The sequence below is a fragment of the Equus quagga genome, chromosome 11 (genome assembly GCF_021613505.1).
Source record: "Equus quagga isolate Etosha38 chromosome 11, UCLA_HA_Equagga_1.0, whole genome shotgun sequence".
Taxonomy (NCBI): domain Eukaryota; kingdom Metazoa; phylum Chordata; class Mammalia; order Perissodactyla; family Equidae; genus Equus; species Equus quagga.
Genome location: NC_060277.1, coordinates 6,323,032 through 6,342,435, shown reverse-complemented (window position 1 = coordinate 6,342,435; position 19,404 = coordinate 6,323,032). Strand labels below are relative to the sequence as shown.

The 19,404-nt window shown below is 38.0% G+C and overlaps 1 protein-coding gene across 6 annotated transcripts in view; it reads left to right on the top strand.

Moving 5' to 3' along the window:
• The window catches only part of AKAP7 (A-kinase anchoring protein 7), a 133,760-nt gene that overhangs the window by 70,343 nt on the left and 44,013 nt on the right, over positions 1 to 19,404 (top strand). For all 6 annotated transcript variants that reach the window (XM_046674439.1, XM_046674436.1, XM_046674437.1 and 3 more), the window contains one exon: positions 7,477 to 7,624. In XM_046674439.1, the coding sequence (XP_046530395.1) occupies positions 7,477 to 7,624 (148 nt within the window). The remainder of the gene's footprint in view (positions 1 to 7,476; positions 7,625 to 19,404) is intronic.

The window sequence follows — 19,404 nt, the reverse complement described above, 5'->3', positions numbered from 1 at the left end:
TGTAATATTGTAAATGTTGGATACAGAGCTAGGGTAAAGAGTTTCTACTTTTTCTTTCTCTAAAGCTGCAAGATTAAACAAGGCACTAGTGCTAAAAGGAAGTTTATAAATAGAGAGATTAAGGACATGGTCTACCTAAATAACCCCACGGTGAGCTGTGTAGATGCTCCAGCGTAAAGGAAAATGAAGAACTGAGAAATACCGTATTTTCAAATAAAGAACTGGTTTAGTAAATGCAGACAATCTCTCCAGTATTTTACTTGATTATTTGGATATTCACAGTACAAGAAGAGTTCTTTCTAAATGCTGGATTATTGTTGGATAATTGTTTCTGTGTATAAGTAGCATCTGTGAATTCTTACCTCCCTCTATGAAACTCATTTACTATGGACATATAATTATCACTTGATTTATTAATAGCAATACGGCATATTAAAGGCAGGTATTTTATTTATTTATTTATTTATTTATTTTTATTGAGTTATTGATAGGTTACAATCTTGTGAAATTTCAATTGTACATTAATGTTTGTCAGTCATGTTGTAGGTGCACCACTTCACCCTTTGTGCCCACCCCCCACCCCACCTTTCCCCTGGTATCCACTAAACTGTTCTTAGTCCATAATTTTAAATTCCTCATATGAGTGGAGTCATACACAGATTATCCTTCTCTCGCTGGCTTATTTCACTCAACATAATTCTCTCAAGGTCCATCCATATTATTGCAAATGGAATGATTTTGTTCTGTTTTGCAGCTGAGTAGTATTCCATTGTATATATGTACCACATCTTCTTTATCCATTCGTCTGTTGCTGGACACTTAGGTTGCTTCCACGTCTTGGCTATTGTAAACGGTGCTGCAATAAACATTGGGGTGCATAGGACTTTTGGGATTGCTGACTTCAAGCTCTTTGGATAAATACCCAGTAGTGGGATGGCTGGATCGTATGGTAGTTCTATTTTTAATTTTTTGAGGAATCTCCATACTGTTTTCCATAGTGGCTGCACCAGTTTGCATTCCCACCAGCAGTGTATGAGGGTTCCTTTTTCTCCGCAACCTCTCTAACATTTGTTGCTATTTGTTTTAGATATTTTTGTCATTCTAACGGGTGTAAGGTGATATCTTAGTGTAGTTTTGATTTGCATTTCCCTGATGATCAGCGATGATGAGCATCTTTTCATGTGCCTATTGGCCATCCGTATATCTTCTTTGGAGAAATGTCTGTTCATGTCTCCAGCCCATCTTTTGATTGGGTTGTTTGATGTTTTGTTGTTGAGTTGCGAGAGTTCTTTATATAAAGGCAGGTATTTTAAAATGCTAGGGATTCCCAAAGTAATTTTCACATTGGTTTTAGAAGTATGACAGTACATATGATTATATCTTAAGAATGATTAATATTCTTAGAATTTTAATATTTTAAATAGTGAAGAGCTTGAATATTATCTTTCTATTCTTTTCAATTTATCTGTGTTCTCCACTTATCCTGAATCTGAATCCAAGCTCTACCTCTTACTAGCTGTGTGTCCTTGGTAAGTGACCTAATTTCTCTGTGACTCAGTTTCCTTATCTGGGGATGACAGTGGCACCAGTGTTGTAGGGTTATTGTGATTATTAAGTGAGTTAATAGAAGTTCTGAGAGCAGAGTTCTACATAGTCAATACTATACAAGTATTTTTTATTATTGTCATTATAGAGATGATAGAAAGCATCATTTTTTCGGATTGGTCCAAAACAATGAGCAAAGTACCAATATCTTTTCTATTTTCCATCACTTCTTCCTTTTCCTCTCTAAATTTACTAACAGACACGAGGCAAGGTGTCAGGGGCTCAGCCAGGCAGGAAATGGGCGTGCCAGACAGGAGGCCCTGGCAGAGCCCAGCCCCGTAGGCTGACCCAGAGTGGCAGGAAGAGGAGATGGAGGGCTGCCAGGCAGTTCTCACTCGGGTCTCTGGGCCTGGATCTGAAGTCACCAGGCCTTTCCAGGGCCCGTTGGCTGGTGCAGTGAAGACTCCTTTATCCATCCCTGTCAAGAACAGGCTTGGGTGGAACTGAGCCTGAATGGAAAGGCTTCCATTATCTCAACCAAGAGGGGCTGACGGAAGAGCAGCTAACAAGGAGGTGATCAAGGAGTCTGTCCCAGGAGGAAGATGGAAACTAAATAGTGCAAATAATAGCGAAAAATGTCGTTAGGCCAAGAGATGGAGGGGTCATTAAGAATCGTAACGTAAGATGTGCTCCTGAGAAGTCCCATGTCAATATATAATATTTTTATAGCTTTTAATCACCAATATGTAACTTTTCATGGAAAGTTAAACTTTTCATTAAAAGTGATTATTAAAAATGATTTTAGCTTTTTAACCAATATCGTATCACTAAAGATAGGTAACTTTTTTCCACTTATGAATTGAGTGTCAAAGATGACAATTCCTATTTAGCAGCTAATACCCCAAATGACAAGCCAGTTTGGTTTGGCTCTTAATTTACATTCTGAATTTTGTCATTATCACAGGAAATGTACATTTCTTTTATAACCACTGCATCACAGCAATGAACTATTGGAAAACACAGCAGAGGTACAGGAATGTCAAACTTAGCATCAATAGGACACATGGTTTCTTTGTCTGAGGTGCAGCCTGTTTATATTTTCATGATGGAAGTTGTGATTATTGTAATAAGTCAAGATAAGAAATTATTTTCTACTATAAAAAAGCCTTAATCTTCTTAATAAAACTGGCATTTCATCATTCCTCTGATCACAATAACTTTGTCATAGAAATCAAAGTTGAATAATAACTATTTTATCTTTCAGAACCTTGAATGAATTATTTTCACATTCAGATTGTTAACTGTGAATTTTGGTATTTCGTGGCTCTCTTTACTTCCTAGATTGAAAATAGAATTGGATGCAAAATGATATAAGTCAGCCCTCTTTGATGCATATTAGATTATACACATCATTTGGCTAAATGTAACTGATATGTTGAGTGCTTCCTGGGTAGACAATTTCCATTTCTTATCAGATGCAGCCATTCGATGATTCTAAAAATACTCATCATGCTCTCAATGACATTTTTTCTGTATTGGCTGTTTGGGTGCCAAGTTACAGCCGAGAGAGAAGTTCCTCAGGGTTTCATGGTCCATTGTATCAAAGGTTATCATGTGGCTTTGAACATCACTGATAATTCCCTCTAAACTGTGACTAAAACTAGCCTAAAGGGAAGTGAAACATCACTCATTTCTGGTGATTAATTAATATAGTTGTAAAAAGTTTTTGTTTGATATTTCTTGCCACTAATTTATTGTTTCAAAGTCTGATATCCTGTATTTAACTTCCTATTTTCTCTGTCAATGTTATGTTGCATAATTGATATGTCCATTATATTGGGTACAATTGTAAAGGTGAATGCCTTAAAAACATACCCTGGCGCTGTCAGGTTCAAGGCAAAAATAATTTTCACACACAGTACTAGACAATCACCAAGCATAGTCAGAATTCCAGGGTTGCAACACCCTTAGCATGGTTTTGTTGAAGACAGCCTCCATATTGTTTCTCTACATTTGAAATATTCCCAACTCTCTTAGCCTTTACAGGTCTGACTTTCCTGGCTTTAACCATTTTTGTGATTTTCTTTGAGCTGTCCTAACATGTTAGACCTCTATTGATCTTTAAATGACAAGGTAGCAGGGGAAGAGTCTATGAGGAAGGGAACCAGAGAATAGTTTGGGGATCCAAAATCTGGAAATAATGCTGTCACCCAGCCTTTGTAGCTTTAAAATATAACCTTTCAGGATGATGTCTCTGGGGACTATTTTGGCAACTCAACGGATTCATTCAGAAAGTAGGAGGCTTCTCAGCCTAACCTAAATGGTACCCAATTTTGATGTACTCATTTATTTTCTTAGAACAATAGTCCTTTTGTTTATTAAGAAAGAGAAATACCACCTGCTGCAGCTGGATGGCGAGGCTGATTCAGATAGGTTTTACTAGAAAAGAGATATATTGCCATGGGACAAAGAGCTTGAAAAAAAAAATAAAGAAATATATTGCCAAACAAAAATTCTTCAGAGAGCGAAAATCATATTATATATCAGACAAAACAGAGTCCCATCTATTTCTAGGTTCTTTATTATTGCAGGTGTTTTCTGACCAGGGCATACAATATTAGTGCCTCCTGAGGCCTCATGCCTCTTTGAACCACAGCTCTCTCTATAAATTGAGTTAAAAAATTAATTCCATTTCACTCTCTAGTAAAAATTAACTCAAGATTCTTATTGGAAGTCATCTGTGAAGAATTCTTGCAAAATAGTTGGTGTTAATTTTTGCTAAAATTGAATTAATTAGCCTAAGAGATTAGAGCGATTCTTATGTTTCCCTTATTTCTTATCTTAAAACAGTAATGACATCTTACACAACTGAAATGGGGATTATAGTGGCTAGTCAGTGCTGGCACTGGTCTCTTGAAAACTGAAGGCCCCCCTTTTTCTGCTAAGTTATCACTAATATTCTCCTGTGTGGTCTAAAGGACCCTTCCCCACGCCCACCAACACACACAGATGAAAAATCATTTAAAAGAGAAATAAGAATGGTCAGTTTCCATTTACTCAGAACTTTTAAAAAAAATTTCTGAGATCTCACCTCTCCTGAAATTATTCCGTAGGGGCCAGCCCCGTGGCCAAGTGGTTAAGTTCGCGCCCTCTGCTGCAGGCAGCCCAGTGTTTCATCAGTTCGAATCCTGGGCACGGACATGGTACTGCTCATAAAGCCATGCTGAGGTGGCGTCCCACATGCCACAACTAGAAGGACCCACAACGAAGAATATACAACTATGTACTGGGGGGCTTTGGGGAGAAAAAGGAAAAAATAAAATCTTTAAAAAAAAATTATTCCCTAAATTTCACTAATGATAATTAGACACACACACACACACGCATTTTAGTATTAACTGTATTTTGGTGTTTTATAGTCTGTCTGACACTCTGAGGTAGGTGCTCTTGCTAACCTCCTTCTTCAGGTGGGGAAACGGCAGTGAAACCACATGGCTGAAGTGGCAGAGGCAGGGTTGGAACTCACGTTCTGACTTCCCCTCTGCGTTGTGCTCTGCCGGCTCTCTCGAGGCGTTCTGCTCCCCATATCAAAGGAAACCCACTCGGTTTCATTCTTGCTGAACTGTGAATGAACAGCATTTGATGTTGTTAGCCATCCTCTTCTTGAAACTCTCCTCCTTTGCCTTGATGACAGTTACTTACCGAGCCCTGTCCATGTGGAGCACTGTCATCGGCACTGAGGATATTTCAGTGAATAAAACTCAGGCAAAAATCCTGTCCCATGCGGAGCTTACAGTCTAATGGGGAGAGACGGAGAATGACAGACAATGACAAATAAACAGAGTAAAGTAAGTTACACAGTATGTTAGAAGACTGTAAGTGCTGTGGAAAAATAGACATAAATGGGTACAGAGAGAAGGGTAGAGAGGGTTGGGGACTGCCTCTGGGGCAGGAGTAGGAACCAAGAGGGGTGGTCAGGTGAGGTCTTGTTAAGAAAGGACCATTTGAGCAAGGAGTGAAAGGAGGTGGGAGATGGGCCTGGGCATCTCTGGGGGAAGAACGATCAGGAAGAGGGAACAGGCAGGGCAATGGCTTGGAGGTGGGCTTGTGCCTGACGTGGTCAAGGAAGAGCGAGGAGGCAGGGAGCGGGAGAGGGGAGAAGGGGAAACCCGGGAGACCGGGTCGGAGAAGTACGAGAGGGCAGAGCAGGACCTCGCGGCTGGGCTGCGCTGGGGCATCTGGCTCTTCCTTGGAGAAAAGGGCGACCCTGTGTAGTGTTTTGAGCAGAGGAGCGGCCTGATCTGATGTGTGTTTCGTAGGCTCACTGGCTGTAGAGGAGGCGGAAGTGGGAGAAGCGGCAGCTGTGGGATAATACTGGGCGGCTGCGGCAGGAGGGACTGGTGAGGACTGGATGTGTTCTGAAGGAACAGCACCACGATTTGACTGGAGGTGGGGCTGAGAGAAAGAGGGGAGTCAAGGCTGACCCCAGGGCTCTCCGCCTGATCAGCTAGGATGGAGCGACTGTTGACTGAGATGGGAAAGTCTGAGGGGAGCAGTCAGGAAAGATCAGGAGCTCCGTTTGGACACAGAGCAAAAACGTGTATCAACAAAAACGTGTTAAGTATAATATTAAAAATCAAGAGCAACCTAAATGTCCAATAGTAGAGAATTGGAAGAATAAATTATGGTATCTCCATACAGTGGAGTAGTATGGAGACATAAAAATGTTTTGTACGTCTATGTATTATTTATTGATGTGACGTATTACGTGAAAAGAAAAAGCTGATTATCACAGTATTCAGGGCATGACCACATTCCTATAAAAAAGACGAAAGGGCTTTTTTTGCAAAGGAGAAATAAAATACATAACAAAATTATAGTAGTACGAGTTTGGGGTGATTTAATTTTAATTTTTTTGGTTTTATATCTCTGAAATTTTTTTGTAGTAAATTTTCATGACTAAAAAGGGAAAATATGTATTCTAATTACATTTTAGCAAGATATATAAATATACTCTGAAAATAATATATATGCACAGAAAAAGACTTGAAGGATGTACTCCCCAGTGTTAATGTATGCTACATAAATAGCAGGGTCATAAGTGATTTTTATTTTCTTTTTTCTAGATTCTTCATATTTTGAACTTTTTAACAAATGGCAAGTATTGCCAGGGTAATATAAAAAAAATTATAAATTAAAAGGAAAAGTTCACACATGGCCAGTCAGTGACCTTGCCCTGTGAAGTACTGTGCCACCATCTTACAGACTGTTTTGGGTCTGAGACTCCATGAAGGACCGCTGCGTAGGAAGGGGAGGGGAGACCTTCTTTCCCAAGTGCTGGGAACCTGCAGTGTCCCGAGGGCATTCCTCTGGGATCAGCCAGCAGCCCTCTGCCTGCTCTGAAAAGCACTGAGAGTCAGGAGGGGCAGGTGGAGAAGAACCTGGAAGAGCCACCGACCCTACTCCAATTCAGATAACCTTTACTTGTCTTTCAGACGATTCTCACATAAGGAGTTTCGCAGTTGCATCCATCTTATTGAAACCTTTTACACACTATAAAATGTTAGGATGCTTAGCACTTTTTAAAAGTTCACCCATCTCTCCATTGTTGTTGGAGATGATTACTCTGCTCTTGATATCTCAAACTTCAAGTTGATATACTTTATTATTTCTGAAGCTTAAAGTATATGAAGTTTTGAGTGCTGTCAAATTTAACCCAACACTCTTTAATGACTTTTTATTAATAGAACTCATCCCAAGCAGAGACTTTAAAAACAACTCTACAACAATTCTGTGGTATCCATTTTCAGATGCCAGTAGGCAGTACTGTATACCAAAACATAATGTCAGGTTTGAAGAACGTGATATAAATATGAACTGGCTGCCTAGATGAAATGACTGATTGATGTGATTTTGTTTTGTCATTTCAAGGGAGTGAAAAAAATAGACCCTGAATTCTATGAAAAATTTATCAGTCACAGATTTGGAGAAGAAGTGGTACATCGCATAGATCTTTGCTCCATGCTGAAGAAAAAACAAAGTAATGGTTATTATCACTGTGAGTCTTCAATTGTGATTGGTGAGTGCCATTTCAAAATTGTTTATTATCTTTATTTTTTGTTTCTTTAACATCATTTTTGTTTGGCAGATATTTAGGGCTAGTTGTCCTTTTTTTTTTCCTCAATGACATATTCTCCTGAATATTATGCTTTGGAAATCATACATTGAAGATTTTGTAGAACATATTTAGTATTCATATTTATCAGTCAAGATTTTAGTACCTATAGTTTTTATACTTTTGTGCTTGAAATATAATTACAGTGAAGACTTGAAATGTTGATTCAAAATGCATTTCAGTTTAATTTTGTTTCATGAATATGAAGAAAAGGTTTTCTCCAGTGAACGCCTACATGACCACACCATCCACACCAGGCACTGTCATGTCTGCTGCTTTTAATCAGGAATAGAATGTTCCAGGCCAGAAAGTTTCACTCTGAGAAGAGGAAGCCTTTGCAGGTGGTCTGCAAAGATTGAAAACCTGTCCTTCAATTTCTTCCCTAAGGAAAACATGTTTTGAGGGGAAACAAAGATTCATACATAAATGCCTCCATCACCTCTCAGGGAGATGGCATGCAATGAGACAGACTCATACACAATGGTGTTTCCAAGTGGAAAGTGTACACACCAAATGAAGATTTTTTTAACCAGAACAGGGCTATTCCCCATCATTTGTGATGTGAATGTATTTCAAAGGAACCTGATCTGTTGTGATTCAAATTTACTATTTCAAACCAGGCACTATTCTTATAAAATTGTGAGCTTCAAGACCACTCAATTTGTATACTTTTGAAGTAACATGAAAATACTCACAGAAGATAAATACATGTATCTAAATATTTCAAGGTCTTCAACCAAGATAATTTTTGTCCCCATCAGCTTGAAGAAAACAAACCTGTGGAAATGTACATCCTGAAAGAATCTTAATACTGCACTTTATTAAAGCATTTACAAAAATGTTCAAGAGACCCAATTTTATGTCCAAATTCTCACTAGAGATCTTCAGAGAAGTCATCATTTTACCTTCCAAAGATCTTAGCTATGTTAAACAGAAGATATTCAGTATGTCATTTGAACTTTATGTTCTAAAGCATTTCAAGTCTATTTTAAGGAAGATTTTCATGTTTTAAGAATCTCTAAGAGAGCTATCTTCCGTCAAAGCTTTGATGAGGGCCAAGCATTCCTGCTTAGGTTCATTCTAAAAGGCGAAGTTAACCCTTCTTGTGTAACAGAGATTTTGGCTAGCTTTCCATATATTCTCTGTAATTACTTTAGGTCAACCTTGAAAGAGAACTCAGTGCTTCATTGCCTCTCTCACTAAAAGATAAATAAATAAACAAGCAATATGTAGATTTTACTGAGGATGTTGTGGAATAGCTTGCGTCACCTGTACTGCCATGAGGCAGCTCTGCTCAGCTCCCCCCGAATCACTAGGTTCCAGCCACTGGATTTTCTCTTTTATTGCTCTTTTCCAGCTTAGTCTCTAAAATTTCCCTTATTTTAGTCAATTCTTTGGCTTTTTCTGGCAGCTTCTTTATCTCTCACCTTTTTCTAATTTAGAGCATTTTAGCTTCTTTCTAACTCCGCCGATCTTGTATCCCCACACCGATGACTTTAATGTTATTTTTAAAAAATGGGGTTTTGCCTATTATAAATACTCTATTTTTTCTGTCGCATTTTGTGATGCCAATATGAACTTTAAAATAATATCTGCATGTAAAACAATAATTATTGTTATAATTAATTTTAATACACATTAGAGTTCTTTTATTTGCTATGGATAACTATGGAGTTTTTTGATCTTACCTGAGTTTTGTTACAGAGGATATTTAGCAGGATTTGGGACACTATCTTTGTCAATTTCATTTCTTGATCAGATTTAATTGGTTTACATTGATTTAGCCTCTCTTTGATTTGATCCTAACTCAAATTTAGTGTGTGTTTCCTGAACCTTGAACCAGTATTTATTATGTGCATTAATAGAGTGGGATAGATTTCAGATCATGAGATAGTTTGCAGTCAGAGTTCTAGGGTAGAAGTTGGGTTCCAAGGACTCTGGGAACCTCCTGGAATTGTTCATAAAACTTTATATATAGGGACATGTGAATTTTTCTGGGGAGAGAATTTGTTTGATTTCCATATTTCCTATCTCTTAATTTGTTAATGGCGCTTTCTTGGAGAGTTCTAGATTCCAAATCACTGATGTTCTTTTCAACTGTCTCATTCAGGGCATCTTTTTTTGTTTTTTTTTTATCATCAATGACTATATGCTTCACTTCTAAGATTTCCGGTTGATTCTTTTTCATATTTTTCTGTTCTATTCTTTGTCTCACAGGTACTGTTCCTTCATTTATCTCTTGGAGGATTTCAATATAGTTAATTTTTTATGTTCTTTTCTTATTTTTTAAATCTCTGTTTCCTTGGGTATGAATTCTTCTATTTGTTGGGTCTTTTGTGACACTGGATTTCCTCTGGTGCTTTTTAAGTTTTTTCCAGAGTTCATCTTATTGTGCATGTTTCCCCCTCGGAACCCCACATGTGGTTTTGCAGCTGTCTCAGTCCTCGTCCCGCAGGCTTTGCACTGGGTTAGGAACGGGCAACAGCAAATTATCCTTGTCCATAAAGAGTTAGAGTTTATTCTTGTGTCTCTTACCAATTTATGAGCTTTTTTTAAAGATAATTACTTCTTTGCTATATTGGCTTCAAATATTTTCCAGGTTTTATTTTGCATTTAATTTTGGTCACAAGGTATTTTTCATATTAAATGTTTTGAATTTTTGTTAAATTATAAGTAAATAGTAAAGGTCTCCTGTGATTTCTGTAATTGTTATGACTAAGTCATCTCTAAGCCAAAGATTTGATACATATTCATTCTTATTTTCTTCTTGTTTTTGGTTGTTGTTGCATTTGAGCTTTTAATCGACCTGGTATGTTCATTAATATGATTACTTGGACACAGAGGATTAACGCGGAAATCCAGTTACTAAAAGAGGGTGTGAAGTAGGGATTTAGTTTTAGGAACAGATTTTTATAATATTTTTTACCCCCCACCAACCTTACTGTATATGTTCCAACGATGGAAAATTAGCGGCCTTTCATGTTGTGCTTGACTGGCAGAGGGTTTTTTGTTCATTTGTTTTTCTAATTTGAATAACTTGCCAATATTGGGGTGATTTTATGTAAAAAATGTCTGAGTTTGTGGTGCCTTCTGAACAAGAGGAAGTGTGGCCACCTGATCCCACATTCTTGCCTAGCAGCGATTTCCTGGACGGGCGGTAGGCACACTGGCCCTTTATCACCCTCCTTGCTCTGTTCTTCTTATACAATTTGCTGGACTTGTTGACCCTACCTGCTTGGCTCCCGAATGCATCTGAATTTGGGCCCCCTGCCAGCTGTTGCTGTTCCCTGTGCCTGCTGCACATGTCCAGGCTGAGCGTTTTCCTCTCCGTCTGCTGCCATCGTCCACATTTATGTGGAGAGTTGAGGGAGTTTGCTAGGATATGGAGGCAACATTCACATTTTTAGATATAAGAAAAAGTACTACATTTTAATTCTCTCATAATCAAAACTTTGGGTGATATTATGCCTACTTAATATTGGGCTTAATATAATATAACTCCTTACAAACCTAACAGCACCAATTAGCTAAAATTCAAATCTTCACGCCCTCCAAAAAAAAAAAAACAAGGAAAAAACCATTTCTTCCTGGTGGAACAGGAATGAAATATGGGTCAGATAGCCTAGGGTGATGAAAGCTGTTCTCTGTGAGCTACTTACTGGAGTTGAGTGAATTAATTCTTCCCAGGCAGCTATGTTCCATTTATATTTCCTTAGGGAGGGTAATCGACTAAATGACACCCTTTGTAAGATTGATGAGCAATTTAGTGCTTGCGAACACTGGTTTACTTTCACCTGTCAGACATATCTTATAGGAGGCAATGGGGGAATTTGGAAAGGTCTAGAAGGTGCTTTTTTGCAGGCCAATGTATTTCTTTATAACTTTTGCAAGCAGAGGTGGAAACAATGATTTTCTGGGAATCCCAGCTGTTTTTTGGCTTAATAATAATTATTCATCGTTAATTTACAAACATTATTGAACGTGTACAATGTGTATACTTCTTTCTTGGGTATCATGAGATACAGAGAAGTATAAGACATAGTCCTTAAGAGTGACACAGAGGCACTGGAGAGCTAAGACTACGTCTGAGAAATGGAGAGGGAGGAAGAATAGATGAGTAGGGCTTTGTCCATAACAATAATGGGCTTCGAAAGGTCGCAGTGGAAGAAGCTTATAATTTTACCTTCTAGAAAAGTGTGGGTGTGACGAGTGGCTGGGCCTGGAAAGAATAGGATGAGGCTGAGGAGCAGATAGATGGGTAGTAGAGAAAGGATACTTTCCATGAGCAATAAGTATGATTTACAGGGGACAGGAAGCAATGGGTTGGGAAGCAGCAGGAAGGCACTATTAGTGACAGGAGGCGCCCCACAGAGACCGTGGTGGTTGAGCCTGCATCTGGTTAGCTGAGGAAGCTCCAGAGGGGGAGGTTGCCAGGTTTGTGTTTGAGGAGTTGGTGAGGGACGTAGGAAAGGAGATGGGCTCAGTCACACATAGGGAGGCAGTGCATATGTAATAAAGGAGACTGAGTTAGATAGATGTGGGATAAAAAGAGGGTGAAGTTTAATACTCAGCTTAGTGACACACGATTGGATCCTAAAGATAAGACATTCAGTTAGTTTCTGACTGTAGCACAGAGGTGATAAGGGGTTAGGGCTGGGCCAACCGTTGGCTCAGCTAGAAGCATGCAGGTCTGCAAGGATATGGTGACAAGAGGAAAAGAGTCATAGTCAGGTAAGTTGCAATCATCACAGCTATAGTGACTTCAGTCTGTATCCAGTGCCAAACAAGTCAGGCCAACAAGAAACCAGACTCAGACTTTATGGGCTGAAACACCATGAGAATTCTGAGTGAGTTGAGTCAATGAATTTATTCTCTCCCAGTGTTCCTGCTTTTTGAGACTCACCCTTCAGAGACTTGGGCAGCTTAGACCAATCCTGTCAGTCTTAAAGGCTTATCCTGGTCCACCCAGGGATTGCCAATCATTGTATCTAGGTGGTGGTTCAGCCAAAAGGAAAGGACTTTTGGGGTTGCATCTGGGGAGACCCTCAGCTCTGACTTTGGTGTCCTAATTTTCAATACTTCTTTACTCTTAGGGGCCAGGGCAGAGCTCCAGAAGCTCTGGATCTTGCCCAGGTTCAGTGTGTAGGCATGAGGGTCTTTATGGAAGATAATACTGTCAGTGTAATTGACCCACTGGTGGTTGTGTCAGGAAGGGGTGGAGGGAGAAGGAAGTTGACAATTTTTCTTCATTGGGTGAAAGGCATAGCTAGGACAAAAATCTTTGAGCTTTCTAGAATCCTTAAATCTCAACCTTTGTCAGATCAATGATACATAATAAATTTTTTAAATGTTTAGTTTGAAAATGTTTGTACTGCTTAAATGCCGTGTGCCCACTCAAAGGTCCACTTAGTGGAGAAACTTACCGGCAATAGATTATGTACTTGAATGTTTATTTTTCTCGTGTGAATCATTTACTTTTTGCTGTAGAAAAATGTGTTTCACTGTGCTTATCTTATGAATGATTTAATGTTCTAATAATTCACAAGGCTACACTTTTGTTGGGTTTTAAATTCTTTTAAAATGTGCTTTAGTTCAGTAGTTCTCAAAGTGTGGTTCATTAGTCCCTTCCCTGTGATACTTTTACGGGTCTGTGAGGGCAAAATTATTTTTATAATAATACTAAGATATTATTTGCCTTTTCTTCTGGGTAACATTTATAGATTATACAAAAACAATGGTGGGTAAAACTGTGTGTGGTCAGTATGAATCAAGGCAGTTGTAGTTAAAATTTTTTTTTAAAAAGCCAATTTTGTGTAAGAATGTTCTTGCTGAGTAGTAAGAATTATTAATTGGATCTAATCTGTGTCCATATGTGCCTTATTAATATTCGGTGTAGCAAAAATGAGAAGTGTGCAGGAAGCACTCTGTTGCGTGTTGAAGCAGGAAAAGCACTTGCGTTATTGTTAGGCTACAAGCTACAGTAGCCACTTTCATGGAACACTGTTTTTTCTTGACGAATGACTCACAGACAGGCTCTCCTTTTCACACTTGGGTATTTGGCATACATTTTCTTGAAAATAAATAAACCTGTCACATCAAGGACAAATGACATTGTTTACTGCTAATGGTAAAATTCAAGCTTTCAGGCAAATTCTTATTTTCTAAAATATTCTTATTTTCTAAAATAAGAATTTTGGAAAACTCTAGTCTATGACCATGAGTTTGACAGTTTCTTAAAACTTAAAGATGTTTCCCGCTTTTTATTATGGAAAATTTTATACATAAAGGTAGAGAGCACAGGGTAGAAGAATGAACTCCATTTCCCCAGCTTGTTTTTCTCTATGATACTATTTTTTTTTTTTTTTTTAAAGATTTTATTTTTTCCTTTTTCTCCCCAAAGCCCCCCGGTACATAGTTGTGTATTCTTCGTTGTGGGTTCCTCTAGTTGTGGCATGTGGGACGCTGCCTCAGCGTGGTCTGACGAGCAGTGCCATGTCCGCGCCCAGGATTCGAACCGACGAAACACTGGGCCGCCTGCAGCGGAGCGCGCGAACTTAACCACTCGGCCACGGGGCCAGCCCCATCTATGATACTGTTTTTACTTTACTGAGGTATAACTTATATACAAAACCTGCACATACTTAAAGTGTACAAGTTGATGAGTTTTGAACATATGTGTACACTATGAAACCATTATCACCATCAAGATGTGGACATCTCCATCACCCCCAGAGATTTCCTTGCACTCCTGGGCAATCCATACTTAGAGACTTTCCTCATGACATGGGCCGATATTAATGAATATGGTTTTTTTGATATTGCATAAGGAAATATGTCAGAATATGGAAGATCTGCAAAACTTAATGAATCAATATTTTTTAAATGACCAATATATGTTGTAATAAAGACACGCATGGAGAAAAGATCCATTAAAAGTTCAAGATAGACCAAAAGATTTGACTGTAAAGAGAATGGAAAGTTCATTGATAAGTTTTAAGATTCCACATTACGACTAAACTTTAAGACTACAACTTGTTGAGTTTTGGTATACTATCAAAGAAGAATATCCACAGTTATCTGAGAAGGCATTATTCTCCTCCCTTTTCCAACCGTATATCTTTGTGAGGCTGGATTTTTCTTATACTTCAAATGAAACAACATATTGCAACAGATCGAATGCAGAATCAGATATGAGGATGAAGCTTTGATTCAGCCAGACATTAAAGAAAATTACAAAAATGTAAAATGTCATTCTTCTAACTATAAAATTTTTTAACTTAAAAAATGTAGTTGTTTTACATAAAAACATTTATGGTAATGTTTCGCTTATTTATTATAAGGAGTGTATTGATATTTTGAAATGAATTAATAAATAAAAAATTTTAAATTCTATTTTAATTTCGAATGCAGTAAATATTGATAAACATTGAAAAATGTTGATAAACATAAACAAAAGCTCTTGGGGGTGGGGAGATTGTCAGTGATTTTTAACAGTGTGAAAAAGTCCTGAGACCTAAACACTTACGACCTGCTTCTTGAGTTCATGGTCCAAGGAAGCCATGAAAAAATTTAATCCTCAGACAACTCTTCAAACTTAATTTCGATCAATATTTCCAACTTTTTCTTCCAACAAATTCATTTTCATGGCTACTCAGCTGTCTCTATATAAAATATAAACCTGTGATTCCTCTCTTCTTAATTTTTTTCTCCCTCCCTCTTTAATTTCCATTTAGGCATTCTGTGGTAAAAATATAACAAGTGCAAACATACCCCAGACGGACAATAGCATTTCTATATGAAATGACTCATGTAAAAATCATTATGATGTGACATTGATCGTGTGTAATATAGGAATGTCTCTTTTGTGGTGGGCAGGACCAAAATATTTATCTTGTTTTCTTTTGCACAGGCTGACAGGGAGATGATTAAGAAAATTTCATCTCTACTTAGACTGATTAAGAGGAATCTATTTCAAGCATGTTAGAAGAGGGAAAAGTGAAAAGACAGTATATCATCTGAGAGAAATGTGCATTCTTTTTTTCACTTGAAAACTTTAGCTGTTGAAAATTTTCTCTGTTCAAAAATTATCAAGTAATTTAATCAAAGCTGAGTACAGGGTATTTAATTATGTATTTTATGACACAGAAGTTGAGTGACCATGTAGTTTATCATTCAAATGGTACACTGGTAAGTGTGCTGTGCTGGGGATAAAAGAAGAAAACCAAGAACCTCCTGGTTTAACTGGGTCTTAACGTCCTGCTACCTAGAAAGCATGATGTTCTTAAAAGTGGAACCTTGGTCGTGTTCCAATACTATATTTCAAATGCTGATCTTGTTCCTTTTTGTAATCTAATTGTCTTCTTTTTCAGTGTTTCTTTGTGGAAACATGTCTTCTAATAAGAAAGTGTTTCCCATTTCATTGTGATATGCCCCTAATAAAAATGAAACGCAACTGATAGTTGGAGATCTTAACTTATTTCTTTCCCTTTGCTTGAGTTAGAAGAAGCTTTAGGATAAGGGAGAGAATTAATCTTCGTGATGGCTCACTATATTTTAACTGGTGTATCAGCTATTAATCTGGATGCTAACACCAAGGGGCAGCTGTGGCTGAGGCTGTTTTGAAATCCAACCATCTGTTGGCCCGGGTTCAAACTTTATGATGTCTGTGAGCTGCCCAAGGAACCCCCCATATTACAGAGGCGGGGCGCGGGGATGGGCTTATCTATCTGACAAATTAAGCATTGCTGGTGGAATGATGCAGTAATAATTTACGTTATTTCATGGTTTATTTGTAGAGCCTTCAATTTTAAGTGTATTTTAGAAAATCTGAAAGCAAATATTGAATTCCAAATAAAAAGAAAAACTACCTAAATGAAATGATTGATGTGCAGGGTCTGTGGTTAAACACAGCCATTAGGATGTAGGAAATTCGTGCTGGGAGACCCTTCCAGTTGCCAAAAGGTAGGGCCAACTAGCCCATCACATTGTTTAATTGCGTCTGAGTACATTTTTCCAACACACTAAAAATGCTTGTTAGTGTCTTAAAAGTGCTTAGCACAGTGCCTGACATATAGTGTTATAAAAATGTTAGTTATTAATATTAATAGCAATACTCATTGTATTAGAATACTTATTGCAACAGTATTCTTACTTTCCTAACATCAGAACACCCATTTCAGGTTATTATGGATTTGCATTTTTCTTAATGCTTTTCCTAAATTGGCATGTGATTAACATTGGTGCATTTAAAAAATTGAAAAGTTAGTTACCTGAGATAAGGATTGTAGAGGAAGGAAGAAGACCTTAAAGAAAGGGGCTCAGAGAAAGAAAAGGTCGTGGAGGTTTTTTTTTTTGAGGAAGATTAGCCCTGAGCTAATATCTGCTGCCAATCTTCCTCTTTTTGCTGAGGAAGACTGGCCCTGAGCTAACATCCATGCCCATCTTCCTCTGCTTTATATGTGGGACGCCTGCCACAGCATGGCTTGCCAAGTGGTGCCATGTCCGCACCTGGGATCCGAACTGGTGAACCCTGGGCCGCTAAAGTGGAATGTGTGAACTTAGCCGCTGCTCCACTGGGCCAGCCCCAGGTTGTGGAAGTTGTATAAGCAAATGTGACGAATCCGTGTGCTGTTTCTTGTTGGTCTGTGGAATCTGGACAGCAATGGCATAAAAATGCTCCTTGGCTATTCAAGTTTGCTGCTTCTACAGAGAAACTTGTCCTGGTAAAAACAGAGGGATAACGAGGCTATAAAAAACACAGAGTGTACTGATTTCCCTTTATGACGTTTAAATTCTCTTTTTTCATTAACTCATAAAAATCCTTTGTTATGTTATCTGACTTGGATATGTTTTACATACAATACCTAAAACACGAAGCGTAACTGAGAGACAACATTGTGTCAATTCATGAATTGTGGTTCTATTTGATCTTCTCTTGACTAGGATATTTAGGTGAATATTTTGTCATGATTCTGGCTATGAGTGAAGAAAACTACATTTCATCATCACAAGTGTTATATTTCATACAAGGGGACCATAGCTGCCAAATACATTTTCATTGCTAACAGCTCTGATCAAAGCAAAAGCTTCTGCTTAAGAAGTCAGTCTTAGCATAATCAGGTTTAGAGAAAGGCAGTTCACAGTTTTGCTGCTTGTTCTCCAACTATGCATTTAGCAGGAGTTTAGTTTCTAAGTGTGACATACATTTATCTGTATACGATAGCTTTTTTTAACTAGCATGACACTCTTTTTCAATGATTTCCTTTTTAGAGCTTTTTCCTTTTTTTTTTTTGCTGTACAAAATTATTTATAGACCCTTTCAATCACTTTCCTAATTTTAGTTGACTAAACAGTGGATATCACATTTTTGTTAAAAGTTAAATATAAGACTCCAGTGGATGCTGGTGGTTTGCCTGTTCTGAGTCACTTCTCTCCCGCCTTCTTCCCTGTTGGCAGAGCGCCCCCTTCCCCATGAGGCGGTGGGCTTCAGGGCACCTTCTTCTTGACAGTGATTAGTTCAGGAAGGGACATGTGACCCAATTCCAACAGGTGAGGGGAAGTCGGCTTGGGACCTCAGGGGATGGTTTTTTTGCTGATCCATAGAGATTCATAGAGAAGAGAATGGCATATTTTTTAGCTGGGTGTACACATAATACCTGGACTTAGCAGCCATCCTCACCACCGGGGACACTAGGTAACGACAAGCACATGTGCCAAATATGGGAGACTAGGGAGGTGAATCTTGATGATCTTCTTAAGCCACCAAATTAACCGACCCTGGAGCCACTCTATCTTAGCTTATAGGAGATGATGACATTTCTTTATTTTTTTAACTATTTAAATCAGGAGTTTTTTGTTACTTGCAGCTGAATGCATCCTAACAGGTAGACATTTCAGATGTGGATGAAGAAATGTATCAACAGAAAGTAGACTCAGCATTTTGGTTTTATGGGTATTTATATATAGTTCTGATGATTACCAAAACTTATTAGAGGTGTCTATAACCAGAATGAATACTGACAGAGTCTATCAGACGGATGTCAGCCTGGGCCCTGGTGGGTCATGACAGATCCTGAGACCCACCAAATGTGGGTCATGTGACTGGATTTCATCTAGTATAAGTGAATTTTCTTTTCATTATCTTGGAGGTTCACTTTTATTCTTCCTTATCCTTGTAAGTGTTATTAGGGAAAAAAATCTTTAATACTAATGTGATGAGGTATTAAAGTACCTTTTATTTGAAGTCTTCACATATTTTACATAGTAGGAAATGTGGCTGTTGTCTTTTTAAAATTTTAATTAATTTTTTATTGAGGTAACACTGGTTTATAACATTATATAAATTTCAAGCATACATCATTATATTTCAACTTCTGTGCTCACATTAGATTCACCACCAAAAGTCTAGTTGCCATCTGTCACCATACGTATGTACCCTGTTACTCCTTTTGCTCTCTCCCCTTCCCCTCTGGTAACCACCAATCTATTCTCTGTGTCTATCTGTTTGTTTTATGTTATTGTTTTTTAAAAATTTTCCATATGACTGAAATCATATGGTATTTGTCTTTCTCTGTCTGACTTATTTCACTTAGCATAATACCCTCAAGGTCTATCCATGTTGTCGCAAATGGCAAGATTTCATCTTTTTTTTTTTTATAGCTGAGTAGTATTCCATTTTATGTACC